Source organism: Diabrotica undecimpunctata, chromosome 3 (assembly GCF_040954645.1).
Source record: "Diabrotica undecimpunctata isolate CICGRU chromosome 3, icDiaUnde3, whole genome shotgun sequence".
Taxonomy (NCBI): domain Eukaryota; kingdom Metazoa; phylum Arthropoda; class Insecta; order Coleoptera; family Chrysomelidae; genus Diabrotica; species Diabrotica undecimpunctata.
Window position 1 is genome coordinate 65,367,359 of NC_092805.1, and position 17,490 is coordinate 65,384,848.

The 17,490-nt window shown below is 35.1% G+C and overlaps 1 protein-coding gene across 1 annotated transcript; it reads left to right on the forward strand.

The window, feature by feature from the left end:
- The first annotated feature begins 711 nt into the window (after positions 1 to 711).
- On the forward strand, positions 712 to 5,977 carry LOC140435828 (uncharacterized). Its single transcript, XM_072524544.1, has 3 exons — positions 712 to 1,035; positions 1,727 to 3,481; positions 4,043 to 5,977. The coding sequence occupies exons 1-3, from the start codon at positions 712 to 714 to the stop codon at positions 5,975 to 5,977; spliced, it is 4,014 nt and encodes a 1,337-aa protein (XP_072380645.1).
- Positions 5,978 to 17,490: the final 11,513 nt, after the last annotated feature.

Genomic DNA, 17,490 nt, shown 5'->3' on the forward strand with positions numbered 1-17,490 from the left:
GAAAATACATTTTAATTGTTTTATTGCTTCAGTGGTCCTTAATAAATATTTTGAAGCAATTAGGTGTTCAAATACGCCTCTCTTAAATGTGGATAGTTTGGCAACAAAGTTTACCCTTTCCATCATCTTGTGGTCCTTCGAGCCGGATATATTGTTTATCGCAATTCCTTTTCATAAATCAAATTAATTTTCTCTTATTTTAATTCTTTTCCCATAAAAATTAAAATAATACTCATTACTAAGTGCTCTTCACAAAATAGAACTTTGCGTAAAAACATAAGATAAACAATCTCACGGCACATGGAACATTACGTCACCACGCAAGTGTTTGAAGTGTTTCCACCCAACAATCTTAGATGTTAGATTTATCGCTCTTCGAGGTGCATCTCAAGTGAAATTGCTGACAAGAAACATGTGATGTGACTGGATTTATGGATTTTTTACGATTCGTTTCTATTAATTTGGTGAGTTCGTTCCATGATATATATTTTTATAATCACGCGTATAGGGACATTCAAAAGTTCGAACGCGTATTATTAGTATACAGGACGAGTTTATATTTCGCAGGATTCGTAAAGACATTATTTTCTGAGACTCTTGTTTATTATACGGGGTGGACTAAGCTGTGTTTTAGACTCTAAAATTTTTTATTTCTCGTGTATCTCTCATAGATAAATATCTCGCAAAGCTTTCGATACATCTCTAACCGCAATGGATCAATTAAAGAAACAACGCAAACCGTTGAAATCAAAAATCTCTCGTATCTCTAATTGGTTAAGGGATAACTCTACTCAAGAAACGGATCCCTTTCAGTTCCAACTCCGTCATACTGAACTAACGAATTGTTACGCCAAATATGATGACCTCATGGATCAGATTGAGGAACTGGACGAAGAAAACACTGAAGAACGCGATAGGGAAGAAATTGAAGAAAAGTACTTCTCAACTCTGGCAGGTCTTCAACATAGAATGGAGATGCTCCAACCTCCTTCACACCAGTTCAGTTCCACTTCTCCACGTTTAGCTAGTGCTAAAGTGACTCTTCCCGAAATTAAAATTCAAACTTTCTCAGGATGCTTCTCAGAATGGAGTGCATTCTATCAGCTCTTCGAGACGTTAATTATTAATAACCCGGAACTCAACAACGTCCAGCGTTTTGTTTATCTCAAATCTTTTCTACGCAACGAACCTCTCCAGTTGGTAGAAAACATCCAAGTTTTAGAAGAAAACTTCCAAATCGCGTTAGAGACTCTTCGAAATCGCTACGAAAACAAATCGCGCGTAATTAGTTTGCATATACAGCGTCTTTTGAAAGTTCCATCCTTAGTCAAAACTAATGCAAAGGCCTTACGTGAATTTTTGGTCACCGCAAAACAGACCTTACTCGCGCTAAAAAATATGAATGTACCCATCGAGCATTGGGATCTCTTATTAATAGAAATATTTTTGCAAAAAGTGGACTTTACTACTCACCGGTCTTTCGAATACGAGTTAGGGTCAAAAGATATTCCCACGCTAAATCAATTCTTTAATTTTTTAGAAAAAAAGTGTGACATTATGGAAAAGTTAAACTGCTCAGATAAAAGTTATTAAAACAAACTCTAAAACGGTTCTCTTCTCTTCGGCAAGTAATAAAAATAACTCATACTCCAAAACATGCGTATTTTGTAATAATGCTACACACACTATTTATGCATGCACAAAATTTGCTAATCTTTTCTTACAGGATAAGTATAAATTTGTTAATGAAAACAAACTATGTCGCAACTGTTTAGGAACTAAACACTTTTCACAAAATTGTTCGTCTCAACGTTTATGTGGTATATGCAAGAAAAGGCATCACACACTCTTGCACAATGACCATGAAAATAGCTCTTCTTCTAGTAGATCTTTTCAACGACAAAATCACGCAACCTCTCGCAATGTACAAAACACTTGGTCTGATGGTGAAGCCGGTCCAAGTAATTCTGTCTCTCTCTCTGAATCTCAAACCTCTCAGGTGTCAAATGTAATGACTTCTCTCTCTGCTCTGTCAATAAAGCAGGATGTTCTGCTGGCAACCGCTCTAGTCACTATTTATTCTAAGCATGGCGTACCCATACACGCTAGATGTATTTTAGATAGTGGATCTCAGTCGTCATTTGTCTCTAAAGATTTGGTTCAAAAATTAAACCTCTCTCCTTACAGCAAAAGGTTACAAATCTCTACTATCTCTGAACATAGTTCATTCTCGAACAAAATGGTCGATCTAGAAATTTTTCCATACAAAAGAAATGGTAATGGTTTCAAAATCTCCTGTTCTATTTTAGACAACATAACTTGTAGACTCCCTCAGGTATCCATAAACAGAAATAAATTTAATATCCCCTCTACAGTCACTCTCGCAGATCCCACCTACTCTGTCCCTGGAAATATAGATCTTCTTCTTGCCAGTGACATATATAGCGAGTTGTTATCGGATGGTTTAATACGTTTAGGTAAAGGACTCCCTGTTCTCCAGAACACACACTTAGGGTACATTATGTTTGGTTCTTTACCTCCTTACGCACTTCACAAAGGAATTTATAGCTCACAGTTGTCCCCTACACAGTCAAATGTCTCTTTATTTGTCCAGTCCACATCTGAGGAAGATAAGCTCGATAATATAATTCGACAATTCTTCGAAGTCGAAGAAGTGACCCCCTCTGTTAAAATCTCCTCCTCTGAGGATCTGGCTGAACAAATATTCACTGAAACAACTCAAATTCTACCTTCTGGTCGGTTTCAGGTAAAGCTTCCTCTCATTTCTGAAACAGCACATAAAATGCTGGGCAATTCTTACAATATGGCTAGGAAAAGGTTTATTAGTTTAGAAAATAAACTCTTAAAGCACGAAAATGTATACACTCAATATAAAGCATTCATCAATGAATATGTTTCTCTTGGACATGCCAAAAAGGTTCCTCTTTCTCTCACAAATGTGCACTTAGAAAATAAATACTTTTTACCTCATCACTCTGTCATAAAAGAAGAATCATTAACTACCAAATTACGGGTGGTTTTTGATGGCTCCATGAAAAGTTCCAGTGGCTATTCTCTTAATGACATCCTGTTGAAAGGAAAAACTCTTCAGCCTGAACTTTTCGACATTCTCCTTCGGTTTAGATTGTATACCTATGTCTTCACTTCCGACATACAAAAAATGTACAGGCAGGTACGAATTCATCCTGATCACACATTCCTGCAGAATATCCTCTGGCGGGATTCTCCAGAACAGGACATCGAATGTCTTGAGCTTCAAACCGTAACTTATGGAACAAAAAGCGCAAGCTTTCAAAGTACTCGTTGTTTGATGGAATTAGCTAAAACTCATCAAAACAAATACCCATTGGCCTCCGATGCTCTCTTAACAGGATGCTATGTAGATGACATTCTATATGGGGCCAATGACACGCAAACTCTTCTTAAGGCTCATAATGAGATAACTGACCTACTCAACAAGGCATGCATTTCTCTTCATAAATGGTGCTCTAACTCAAAAATGTTTTTGGAAAATGTTTCTACTCTCTCTACAAACTCTGCGTATATTATTTCACCAGAGAATGCTTCTAATAAGGTTTTAGGTCTCTGTTGGAACCCCAGTACTGATACATTTTCAATTTCTGTACCTCAATTATCAATAAAGGATAATTACACAAAAAGGGAAGTACTCTCTATTATCGCTCAAATTTTTGATCCACAAGGGCTCATTAATCCCGTAACTGTTCTTGCTAAAATTATTATGCAAAAAATTTGGATTTCTAAAATTAATTGGAATGACTCCGTGGATTTAAATATTTTAAATGAATGGTTGAAGTTTATAACTGATCTCGCTGCTCTCAAAGACATAAGCATACCCAGATGTCTTTTCTCATGTCATGAAATTTCTTCTATTGAAATTCACTCTTTTTCTGACGCAAGTTTGAAAGCATATGCTGCTTGTTGTTATATACGGGTCATCTACAAATCAAAAAATATCTCGTGCTCTCTTATTGTTTCGAAAAGTCGTATTGCTCCTTTAAAGACCATAACGCTTCCAAGGCTGGAACTTATGGGTGCTTTATTGGCTAGCAAGCTCACCACAAAGGTGGTTGATATCATAAAGGATAAATTGCCCTCTATTACATCTATAAACATGTGGAGCGATTCTGAGATAGTTTTGGCGTGGCTCAGATCACATCACTCCAGATGGAATCAATTTGTCGCCAACAGGGTAGCTCAAATTCAAGAAAATTCTTCTCACTCTCATTGGAGACACGTAAAGTCTAAAGACAACCCTGCTGACATCCTCTCCAGAGGAATGATGCCCTCTAACATACTCAACTCCACTCTTTGGTTTCACGGTCCTCAGTTTTTGCAAACATTTGACCTAAATTTGTCTGAATATAGTCCGAAGTTTAATTCTAATAAATTACCTGAAGAAAGAAAAGTTGTTCTTCACACTCGAAGTGCTCAATTTGAGTTCTTTGTCATGCTTTCTGAAAGGTTCTCCAGTTTCACGAAATATGTAAGGACTATAGCTTATGTACTCAGATTTGGTAATAACGCAAAGTCTGGCACTCAAAAATTATCCGGTGCACTTGAAGTATCTGAACTTCAAAATGCCGAAATGAAAATTATAAAATTATTGCAAAACTCATGTTTTTCCTCAGAAATTGCTGATCTCAAAGGCAATAAGATTATTTCTAATAAGTCTCTCTTACAATTTGCTCCTTTTCTTGACAAAAATGAAATGCTCCGTGTAGGTGGACGTCTTAGGTATTCCGAAGTTACCTTTGATCAAAAATATCCTCTCCTCCTCCCCTCGAAAAATCATGTTGTTCGTCTAATTCTCAAAAAAGAACATCTCAGGCTCCATCATGCAGGTCCTCAGAATACTCTCTCTCAAGTTCGCCTTAGATATTGGCCCTTGAATGGTCTACGGGAGATTAAGAGGATAGTCCACGAATGTCATGTTTGTTTCAAGTTTAATGCCAAACCCTTAGCTCAAATCATGTCTGATTTACCTAAGGAACGCTTATGCTCTACTCAAGTTTTTGCTCATGTAGGTTTGGATTTTGGTGGTCCCTTTCTAATAAAGGCCTCTAAACTTCGTAAAAGTCCCTTGATAAAGTCATACATAGCTCTGTTTGTCTGTATGTCCACACGTGCGGTTCATATAGAATTAGTCAGTGGGCTTACAACAGAAGCGTTTCTTCTCACTCTCAAGCGCTTTATCAGTCGCAGAGGTCTCCCTCAGACTATTTTCTCTGATAATGCGACAAACTTTCTTGGGGCTAAAAATCAGTTATTCGAACTCTACAATTTCTTGAAAAATAAGGAAACTAACTCTTCTATTCAGGAATTTTTAGCCTCCTCTCAAATTCGGTGGAAAACAATACCACCTCGATCTCCTCATCATGGAGGACTCTGGGAGAGCGCTATAAAGAGCGCTAAACATCATATCTATAGATTGTTGGGCAATCTCAAAATTACATTCGAGGAATTCAGTACCGTGCTTAACCAAATTGAAGCCGTACTTAATTCTCGGCCCATTTGTGCCCTCTCTAATGATCCCTCCGATTTCACATATCTTACCCCTGGTCACTTCCTAATTGGAAGGTCTCTCACCTCGCTACCCGACCAGGAGTATACATCTATCCCGGAAAATCGACTTAGCATCTGGCAAAATCTCTCTAAGCTCCAGCAACTTTTTTGGAAAAGGTGGTCGACTGATTATCTGAATCGACTTCAAAATCGTCCAAAATGGTTTCTCCCATTTAAAAATTTACAACCCAATGACCTTGTGCTAGTTAAAGAAGACAATCTCCCTCCTCTCTACTGGTCATTGGCACGAGTGATGGAAGTCTTTCCGGGTAAAGATGGCCGAGTGAGAATTGCATCTGTTAAAACTAAGGATGGGATTTTCAAACGCTCGATAACAAAATTGTGTCCTCTTCCTAGTGAAGGATTATGTTAATGTTATTAGGTTTAGTACTTTTACTCATAATATGTTGTTTGTATGAATTTGTATACTATTACTCATATTGGTTTTTTTATGTACTCTTTTCTTTTTAATGTCTTTTATAATGTTAAAGCTAGTGCTTCAACGGGGGGCAGTATGTTGTAAAAAGCAACCTGTATAATATAGTTATTTTATCGAATTGTGCGCTTATGTCGTCAGCTATCGTGTTAACGTGTGTGCGACTGATTCCCTACATCTTAAACCCTCTCTTTCCCGCTTTATATAACTTAGGACTAGGACAGACAGTGCCAATTTGCCTCTCGGCAAGTAAAGGCCGGGTGTGTGTGATCCCGAGAAGTGCGTGGTGCGTAAGTGATAAATGCGCTTGTAAACCCGGTGTTTTGTGTTAAAACGTATATAGTTGGTCTCTCTCAATTTTATCATTTCATGTATATCTGTTACTGCCTCCCCGCACTCACTGTAAAGCTAATATTTGTATAACTCTTTATGTAACTATCAGAATTGCGATAATTGTCAATGTTTGAACCAGCCCTTAAGTCTATTGTGTAAATAAATCGAAGGAAAATACATTTTAATTGTTTTATTGCTTCAGTGGTCCTTAATAAATATTTTGAAGCAATTAGGTGTTCAAATACGCCTCTCTTAAATGTGGATAGTTTGGCAACAAAGTTTACCCTTTCCACCATATATATATATATATATATATATATATATATATATATATATATATATGTTATAATGTAGTCAAGTTACGTCCTCTTGTATCTGACCAGGTGATCTTATGTTGTATTGGGTGGTCAAAGTATTTGTTGGTAATTCGGAGGTTATTCATTAAACAAAGTTCTAGAAGTCTTTCTCCATTGTAGTTGAGCGTTTCTTCGTTAAATCTTTGTGTAACTCCAGCCACAGGTATGTTGCCTACTCTGGCGTTTAGGTCACCGATAATTATTTTTTTAATACCGGCTATTGTGGTGTCCAGTAGATCTTGGAGCTGTCCATAAAAAGCATCTTTGCCTTCATTGTTTTTGCTGTGATCCAGTGCATATACGGGGATAATATTAAGTATTGTCTGGTGAAGTTTATGGCAAACCTGTATCATGTGTTCGTTGATGTATCGTATTTCTTGAATGTTGTTATTATATTTATTGTGCATTAAGAGGCCTACTCCTGCATGAGCACGTTTGCTTTTATCTACTCCGCTGTACAGGAATATAAATTTGTTTCTCTTGGCAGTTCCTTTCCCTTTCTTTTTTGTTTCATTCAGGTCACATATATCAATTTTATGGAGCTCCAATTCCTGCACAATTTCCTGTTCCCGTTTGTTCCACGATGCAATGTTCCAAGTGCCAATTCGTAGATTATTTGGTCACTTTGTCCTTTTTCTTGCGTGGTTCGTCACTTGTGTATTCGTCCAATTCCGAAGCTTCTGTTCGGTTCTCTGAGCATTGATTTTTTGCTCACCAACCCCCTTTTCGGAGGACCATTTTTCTCTTCCTCGTCAGCCCTAACCCTGCCTTCCATTGGGGTTGGTTACCCAATCTCCAGCAAGGTTGCTCAGGTTTTCCAGGCTTCACCCGTGCAGCCCAAGCCGCACTTCGTGAAGGTGAGGATAGGGATTGAGTAGGAGAGGCTAGAGAATGCTAACTGGAAACAGCATCTTATATTGCGCTTCACTACCCCTTTGAACCGCTATTTTAAAACAAAAGTAGTTTTTGTATGCATTTTGCAATAAAGGCGTAAAGTTTCGTTTGTTAACCACAAATACGTACTCACTACATAATACATACATTACAAAATTTACTATACTAAATTTTAATAAGCGATGCAGCGGATGTAAACATTAGCACGTGTAGTCCTCTTAACAGGACCGCATTTACGATTATCTTTTCGTTTGGCCAGAAGTATTATCTTAAAATACGAAATTTATAATTTAATTTTGCAAAAATGCCAGACCAAGAACATGATTGTTTTTAGTTATTTGTATAAATAGGAACTATTTATACAAGAAGAACAAAAAAAAAGAAATTATTTTTTTTATCTTAAAAACGGCCAAACAATTTTATATACAGGGTGTTTTCAAAAAATATAAGTTTTATTTATAATTTTTCTTATAGTTGTTTGTACGTTTCTAAAAAGTTTAAATATTGCAAAGCGGATAGGTTATTGGAATAAAAATACAAAGTGATTCACAATTCGTTTCAGTGCGGCGTAAATATATATATGGCAGAGATCGAGATATCGGCAACTTTTAAACATTATTCTGATGAACTGGATAATATGTCACTATCATCAACGTTTTTAACAAGTGGTTTCAAATGTGTTTCAATTATATTTTCCAGCTGCCACATTTCCTTTTCTACATTTTTGTACATGTAAAATACAGTTATTTCATATTTCTGGTATAATTAATAAAATTAAATTATAAAATAGATTTATGGCATCTGAAAATTTGAAGTTGGTGTTTTTTTCAGCACTATCATTTTTAATATTTGCCCAGATGAGTTCTATGGGGTTTTACCCACAATGATACAGAGAAAGTCTCAATACCAGTTTATTCTGGGTTTTTGCCATTTCATCAATAACATATTTATCATAAAAAATTTTATGTTTTTTTTACGATTGAAAGAAGCTATACTTTAAGCATATGTTGATCAAAGTTTATATTTTTGGAATGGAGCCAATTGTGGATATTGATTTTTTTAGATGCACTTGCTGTCAAGTGCTTTGTCAAGAACAATAATAGATTTGTCTTCTAATATTGGTAAGACATTGAAAATTTTCGCCAATTTTCAAAAGATTGATCTGTCTCTGGATCTGATCATCTCTTCATAGTAATCACCAGGCTTATTCGACTCAAATGCCCAGAGGGGATTTGAAACGAACCAATTCTCGCTGCTAATGTGACAAATAATCTTTCAAATAATAAGTATTTTGTCTTTTCCTAAAAATTTATTAGTATATTAGTATTTGTAAGTTTTGAGATTTGAAATATGTAGAATGTAATAAATTACTTAAATGATTTTATAATCCTGTTAATCTATCGAAAAAAGCTTGTTTAGGAGATTTGACTGTGGTGTCTATCCATATTTTAGATTTCGTATGCTCAGCGTTTGTAGCGGAATAATTTGCCTACCACAGTGGGTATCACTTATAGGGGGTTGAAAGTGGGAACTGAGCAATTACTGGGCTGGAGATCGAGTGCGCAAACAAACCGAAACGTTTGCGAACGGCCACTCTTGGTTTGGTTGGAGTAGGAGGTTCCTAAACTATTTGAATTTGGACGCCATTTAAAAGAATCTTCTCTCTGGATGGAAAGAAAGGCTTTTCTTTCCTAAAAAAAATATTAAAAGGTGAAATTTTTTTTGAAGGAACTAATTCTACAACTGCTGGTTTAGAGAGAAACGTTACATATTTATTTTTACTTCACATCAACAGTTATTACAAATAAAATTAACAAAATTTAAATACAAAACTTACAATGGCGCTATCTGTAACAAGTTACAACATGCTCCACAAGTTGGGTACACCTAATGGAGGTTATGTACCAAATTTCCGAAAAAGGATAATACTGACTGTCATATGTTGAAATAAAATATCAAACCTATTTGAAATATTAATTAAATTTTAAAATTATTTGCATTTAAATGAAGAATAATATGACAATTAGGTAATACATACAACTTATAATTTCATTTATTTATAATTTTTTAGTTGGTCATGAAAACAAATTTTTTTTATTAATGAAAAATGTCTATTTTTACTGTGAATAACAAAAAGTACCTTATATCACTCTGGCTGATGTATTTCCTTCAAGAAGTTTTTGGGGTTAGAATTGGACCACAACACTGCAAACAAACGCACAACTGTGTCCCACACAAGCTGCAAATTGGTCTGAAGTGACCAAGGAACACAAATACACAATTCTTTGGAAGTTGGACACTGGATTCGGGCTTCGAATTATCATAGATGACAAAAAACTGCAATTTTCAAAACTCGGCCACTCAATATCTTCTTAACCTTTGGGTAGTGGCGTCACTGTGTGAGAGACCGGGTAGACTGTTTTTTTTATGTTGGTATTAAACAGGTTATTGTAAGGAATCAAACGTTTCAGTGCCTTCATGTACCGTTGTGACTGACGGTTGGTCGTCGTGTGACCATTACAGTGTAATAGTTGCACAAGTAAACGAGCTTTCGGGTGTCTCAGACTGGCGCCACTAATATCGATACAAAAATATTCCGAGGTAAGCTCTTAGATATTTGTACATTTTTCTAATTCTTATTAAAATATTGTTAGATTTTAGCAATGGGGGATTACGAGCACGGACAAGCTTACTTGCAGAAACTTTAAGAAGAAGTAGGACTAAATAATAGTGATATTGAATCAGTGGCATGCGAAGATGAATCAGAGGAAAAGGAACAGGCCATTGAGAAAGTTATAAATCACGACAGTGAATCAGAACAGGAGATATCAGATACAGATGAAACAGTTGCGGTTCGTCAATCTGTCCGTCTTTTCTATATAGGTATGTTAAAAAACTAGAATATGTATTAGCAAGTCATGCTAAATTTTTATTGTTTTAGGCAAGAACCTAAGCCTTTTCATTGTTTTAGATATAACTCACTGGAAGAAGCATCCTCCAAAGCCAAGAACCACTAGAACAAGACAGGATAACATAATAATTCGCTTACCAGGACCTACAACAAGTACTAAAAATTTAAAAGACGCTGTCGGAATTTGGAATTAATTTTGGATGGGACGATAATGGGTATCATTGTGGAAAATACAAATAAATACATAGCCTCCATTCAAGAAAACTATTCGCGAGAGCGAAATGCTAATCTCACTGATGAAATGAAAATCCGTGCTTTTATAGGACTCTTGTATTTATCTGGGCTAGGTCACTGTAATCGTGCCAGTGCAGAAGATGTTTGGAGGAGAGATGGTTATGGTATAGAAAGTTTTTATCTTACGATGACTCACTTCTTCGTTGCATTAGGTTTGATGATAAGAAAACACGTGCAGAGCGATCAAAAATTGACAAGCTAGCTCCCAATTCGTATGGTGTTTGACCATTTCGTAAAAAAATGTCAAAATGGTTATAATCACTCACCATTTGTTACCATTGATGCATCCTTCTTTTCGAGCGAAATGTTCGTTCCGTCAGTACATTCCCTCAAAATCTAATAAATATGGACTCAAGATATTTGCAGTTTGTGATTCAAAAGTATTTTACACTTCAAAAATGGAAGTCTACGTGGGATCAAAATCCAATAGCCCATATAAAATTTCTAACAATCCTAGTGATGTTGTTTTAAGATTGTGCAAACGCATTTCTGGTTCACGCGAGTTATAGTCGTTGACCCCATAAGCCAATACCCTAAATCCGATGCGTCAGCACCTGAACTATGATCGACCTGAATATAGAAGTGCAACTTGTGACTTATTGTTTTATTTTCCAATGTATAATGTATTTCATTTTTATTAATTATTATTCAGTCTGATTTGAACCTTTGTACAGTGAAGTCTGATTCTAATATTGTAACTTTTAAGAACGTAATAAAGTTCTCTCGCATTTGTAAATTAAATAATTATTTTTTAAAAATCGTCCCTGAAGGGCAGAAACTATTAGTCGCGTTAACTTAACAATATATAACTGGTTTACATCAGTTCCACTTGTGGAAAAGTTGCTTCGGGATTTCAAAATAACTACTATTGGAACGCTAAGAAAAAATAAAACAGAACTACCAGTCGAATTTTCAAACCCCACTAAACGTAAAATCCATACTAGCATGTTTGGCTTTACAGAGGATATCACAATTGTTTCTTGTATCCCAAAGCAACGTAAAAATGTGACTTTAATATCAAGCATGCACCATCATGATGATATTGATATTAACAGTGGTGATAAATCTACAGTAATAGTCACTATTTATAATAATACAAAAGGGGGTGTCGACGTTGTAGATTAGTTGTGCGCTAGTTACAACTGCTCCCGGTATAGCAGAAGATGGCCCATGATGATATTCTACACATTATTAAATGTTGCCGGAATTAATACTCAGGTGATATATAAAGCAAACAACGGAGATCCGAATATACGGCGACGACATTTGTTAAGAGATTTAGCAAACGCATTGGTTCATCCACATTTGAAAAGGAGAGCAGCTCTTCGTAATCTTCCGATGACGCTGAAGCTGAGACTTATGGAAATAACTCGAAGTGATGCACGGGAAAATCAAGAAATGCCATTACCTGCTGGAAGGTGCACCTACTGCGGCTGGAGAAAAAATGAAAAAACTTGTTTTTCCTGCTACAAATGCAATGCATTTATGTGTTTAGAGCATATTACAGGTATATGTCAGAACTGTAGGGAACTACAATAAAAGTATATAGTTTTGTTTTTGTGTGGCTATTTGTTGCATTTATGTTCATTTAACATTTTTTAAGTGTGTTTGTTATGTTACGTTTGTTTGTTTTTATTTTATAAGGAAAAATTAATACACATTACATTTTTTCTCAATAACTATTCAAATCATTGTTCTGTTTAATGTAATAAAGTTTAAATTATTTTTTTTACTAAAACGTCTTAATATATTTACCTATTCTAAACTCCTACAAAATAAAAAAATAAAAATCCTCTATTTATATTTTTTAGTACAAACCTGGTCTATGAGACCGGGGCAACTAAACTTGTAAGAAACTATACCGCCACTACCCGAAGGTTAACCATGTGGACCTCTCAAATGCTTGGAACGCCGTCTTACAAATCTCTCAGATAAAACACAGCACAAAACAATCGGTGATTAACTCAACAAAAACTGCCTGATTACATTTTAAGTAAAAATTCACCTTTCAAATTTGCCGGCGTTGAAGACTACGCCCAAAAGCTATTTCTTCCGAATCTCCATCCAAACTTAACTTTCACTTAAACTCCACACTGCTACACTACACACTTTTACATAACATAAACGAATAACAAAAAATCAATAACGAATTTGAAGAAAAAATCGGACTCAAACAATAACTAACTGCTTCCGCGATCCATCGTCGAGTTCGGAGAATTCTCTTCTCCGCATAACTTTCTCACCAATCCAAGTAGATATTTATTTGACGCGCAATATTAGGCAGCATCAACATCAAAAGAATGCAATTAAAATTATTATATACAGAACAAAAATGTTTATATTATCAGTGCCAGTGACGCAAAACGATTGAAAACATTTTTCGGTGTTTTATTACATACGAAATTTTGTGCTTTTTTCTCTATAAGTCCTTATCTGTTGAATGTATTCTCGTCGACACACCACAATGTCGTCGCTGTATAATAAAAGGGCGTTTCTTCTCCTTCGTTGATATTGAAAATTTTGTATGTGGCTTTTGTCAAATTTGACAAATCAGGATCATCGTTCACCTCCTTTAAAACCCCATCCACAGTGGGTATTTTGTTTCTCATAAAAAAATGTCCTTGATCACCGTAAATACACTTCGATCACAAACTCCAACTTTACTCGCCACTTGTTTTACATCTCCAACTACTAACCTGGGATTTTCTATTGTTTCTTATTTAAATACATTTGAAATTCAATACAATTCAACTAATTTATCAGCAGAATCAGTGGACGACATTATGTTAAAAGACAATGTTAAAAGAAGACGTCAGCACAAGAATACACATTATCTACAATTATACAAAATAAATATACACACAAAAAACACACAAAACATAAATACATATATATATATATATATATATATATATATATATATATATATATATATATATATATATATATATATATATATATATATATATATATAATATATATATATATAGTATTTTTCATATAAAAATGCGTGCACGTCATTCAAGATTTACGACGTCAGAACCCAACAGCGTTGCCAAAACATCAGAATATTTAGTAAGTGAGGACTTTTTAAAATGTCAAATATTTGTCAAACTGTTATATTAACAGTAAATACACTTAGTTTTAATACTACCGTAACATACTAAAATATATTAGAAAACATTTTAATACAAAATTATATATTCTAAATTTAAAACTTACCTCTTTTAGGACTTTAATAGCAAAAACGTCCGGTCATTATTTCTTGTTCAAAATAATCTATCTTATATGAAAGCTTAACAGCTTTTTACAGACTATTTATTTGTTTTGGCATAGCACAATCACAATACACAACAATAATTAGTTTTTAAAGCTATGATTCTAAATTTGATACGTATTTATAAATACAATTTATTAATATATATTATATTATAATCAAATTATGCAAGAAATCAAAACATAAAGAAAATTCTTACTCTAAAAAAGCGGCAACACTTTATACACTTTTGTCACACGTTGAACTGACAATAAAATTTGAGTATTCCTGTATCAGTTGCGTACAATTAAATCTAATATAAGTCTAATCTCTTTAATTAAAATTATTATTTTGTGGATTATTAGACTTAGGGACTTATTTCATAAAATTTATATTATTAATAATAACAAATGTTTTTGGTTATTTAATCAATATAATTCTAAAACTTCCAATATAATGATGATTTTATTTTTCTAATTATTACACCATGTTGACACCTATGGAACATCGAGCAGTTCCGTATGGGTTTCGTATTATTAGCTGTTTTAGGAAAATTTTAACTCTAAGGTTGACGTTCTGGAAATTTTAAATATAAGTGACGTCACTTTATATAAATTGTGAGGTGCACGCATTTTTATATGAAAAATACTATAATAACACATAAATACAAGATATAATCAGAATTTAACATCATCCATCATTATTCATGGCTTTACAACCCTGCAAGGGTCCTAGATTCCTCAAGAATTTCTCTCCAGTGGTCCCTATCCATCGCCTTTCTCCGCCAAGCACGTATTCCCATATTTCTCATGTCTTCATCGATGTTATCAAGGAACTTGATTTGGAAAAGAAGAGAAGAAGAGGAAAATCCGTTCTGGATTTTCCTCTTCTTCTCTGACCAATGGGTCTATCAAGGAGCGTTTTTCTAGCTGAGTCATTTTGTTCCATCCGCATTACATGTCCTTTCCACCTCAGACGTCCTATCTTAATATGTTTCACGATATCATGTTCCTGGTATATTCTATAAAGTTCGAAGTTGTATCGTCTTCTCCGCACTCCATTGTCATTCACTGCTCCATAGATTCGCCTTAGTACTTTTCTTTTGAAACATCCTAACATGTTTTCATTATTTTTTATTAGACTCTAGGTCTCTGAACCATATGTTAGGACTGGGCGTATATTATTTTCAGTGTTAAGGAGCGCTCCCAGGTATACAAATTGGTTCACTGCTTTGATGACGTCGTTTTCTATAACTAGTGGGCGTAGGATTTGTGGTTGTGGTTAATATCATCCTGAAGGTAAAAATACCAACCTCAGAATTTTTAACTAAAAGCATGGCAAACATTAATTTGAAAAATATAACTACCTATCAACTTTTGAGTATAATAACACTTCACTATTTTTTAAAATAATCTTTTTTGAAAACGATTTTCGGCGCGAAAATCGAAACTTCAAACAACAATTCTTCTTTTTCTTCTTCAGCCTGTATTCGTCCACTGCTGGACATAGGCCCCTACCATTTGCTTCCATTGATTTCTTCTCTTGGTAATTCTTATCCAGTACTTGCCCGCGACTTGTTTGATATCGTCTGACCACCTCTTCTGTGATCTGCCTACTCCTTGCCTGTTCTCTCTTGGTCTCCAGTTTGTTAATGTCTGTGTCCATTTTTCGGGATTCTCTCGGGCAACATGTCCGACCCATTGCCACTAGAGCCTTGCTATACATTCTGCGACATCAGTAATCTTTGTTCTTTCACGAATGTCGATATTTCGAGTCCTGTCTCTTAAACTAATCTCTAGCATGGCCCTCTCCATCGCTCTCTGAGTTGTAATGAGCTACTCTAAGGTTTTCTTTGTAAAGGTCATGGTCTCCAGTCCATATGTAGTTGCAGGCAAGATACATTTGTCATAAACTCTACGTTTTAGACACATTGGTGTATCTTTATTCTTCAAGATAAAGCTTACCCGAGACAATTGTATGCGTCTTTTTATTTCGGCTATTTGGTTTTCTTTGCTGATTTTAACGGTATGTCCATATAGTGATCTACATTTTTAAGACTGACGTTGTCAATAACAATGTTAGTTTTAAATAACTCATTATTTTTGTTTTCTGAAGGTTCATTTTAAGATTTTTTATTTGACTGTTGATTTAATTCCTTGAGCATTTGCTCTAGTTCCTTGATATATGTACTAAATAATACTATGTCGTCCCCAAACCTCAAATGACTCAGACGTACACCATCAATATTTTTGCTCCCAGTCGAGCTGTTTGAATACATTTTTTAATGCTAAGGTAAAAAGCTTTCGTGAAATAGTATCACCTTGTCTAATACCTTTACCAAGACGCATTTTTTAAATTTTTTCGTCTTATTGATTTTGATGTGGAATGTGGCCTGTTCATAAATATTTTTAATAAGTGTAGTGTAATACCGTGAGTCTATTCGAGCATCTCTCAGGGCTGACAAAAAGGACCAAGTTTCAATACTATCGAAAGTCTTGTGAAAGTCAATAAATGCCATATGTAGAGGTACATTATATTCTGTGGTTTTTTCTACAAGCGTTCTGATGATTTGTAAGTGATCATTAGTACCAAACCCTTTTCTAAATTCCGCCTGTTCAACCGGTTAATATAAATCAAGTTTTTGTGTTATGCGGTTGGTTGTTATTCTTGTTAAGTGGGCGATCGACGAGCGAGCCATAATACCGCGGTTTTAAGAACGACGGTTTTACTCGCGGCTCGTTGGTGCTGATCGACTAGCGAGCAAAACAGTCATTGTCAACTGTCCACAGCTAACATGTCGTGTTCAACTGAAAGTGAAGTTTTATGTTACTTCGCTATAGCATACTACGAAATTACAAAAAAAAGCGGAGACGCCCTAGACGTTGGGTATTTAAAAGTTTAACATAGGTAAGTCGAGTTGTTTTGTTTTTGTATTTTGGAGATGTACATTTCCATAAACAAACACAGTCTCGTAAACAATATATAAATTCTTATAAAATGTCGTAGCTGAGAGTTCGCATATCCATGATTAACAACCGATCTTTTCACTTCAACGGTCTTTGAAAACTGCCGGTTTTGCTCGCCAGTAGAGATACACGCGCGGTTTTAAATGACGAGCCAAGTAAAAAATAAAACAAACTGACGAGCCGCGAGCCAGGCTCGTAGGTATATAAAACCGCGGTATTGCAATGATACACTCACGAGCTTTACCGACGAGCCACAAAACCGCAGTTTTACTCGCCTGTCGATCATGGCCTTTAGCAATTTGTATAAGTGTGAAAACAAACTTATATAGGTCTGTAGTTTTCAATATTAGTAGTGTCTCCTTTCTTGTGTAAAAGTATTATTTCGGCGTTTTGCCACAGACTGCCACAGACTCACCAGGAGCTTTTTTATTTTTCATTTG

What these genes read in the sequence shown, in the direction of transcription:
- LOC140435828 (XM_072524544.1), top strand. Translation starts at nt 712, where the DNA reads ATGGATCAATTAAAGAAACAACGCAAACCGTTGAAATCAAAAATCTCT. An exon ending in CACGTTTAGCTAGTGCTAAA is followed by an intron (nt 1,036 to 1,726) that starts GTGACTCTTCCC and finishes CTTTTCTTACAG; the next exon opens with GATAAGTATAAATTTGTTAA. An exon ending in TAACTGACCTACTCAACAAG is followed by an intron (nt 3,482 to 4,042) that starts GCATGCATTTCT and finishes GCTCCTTTAAAG; the next exon opens with ACCATAACGCTTCCAAGGCT.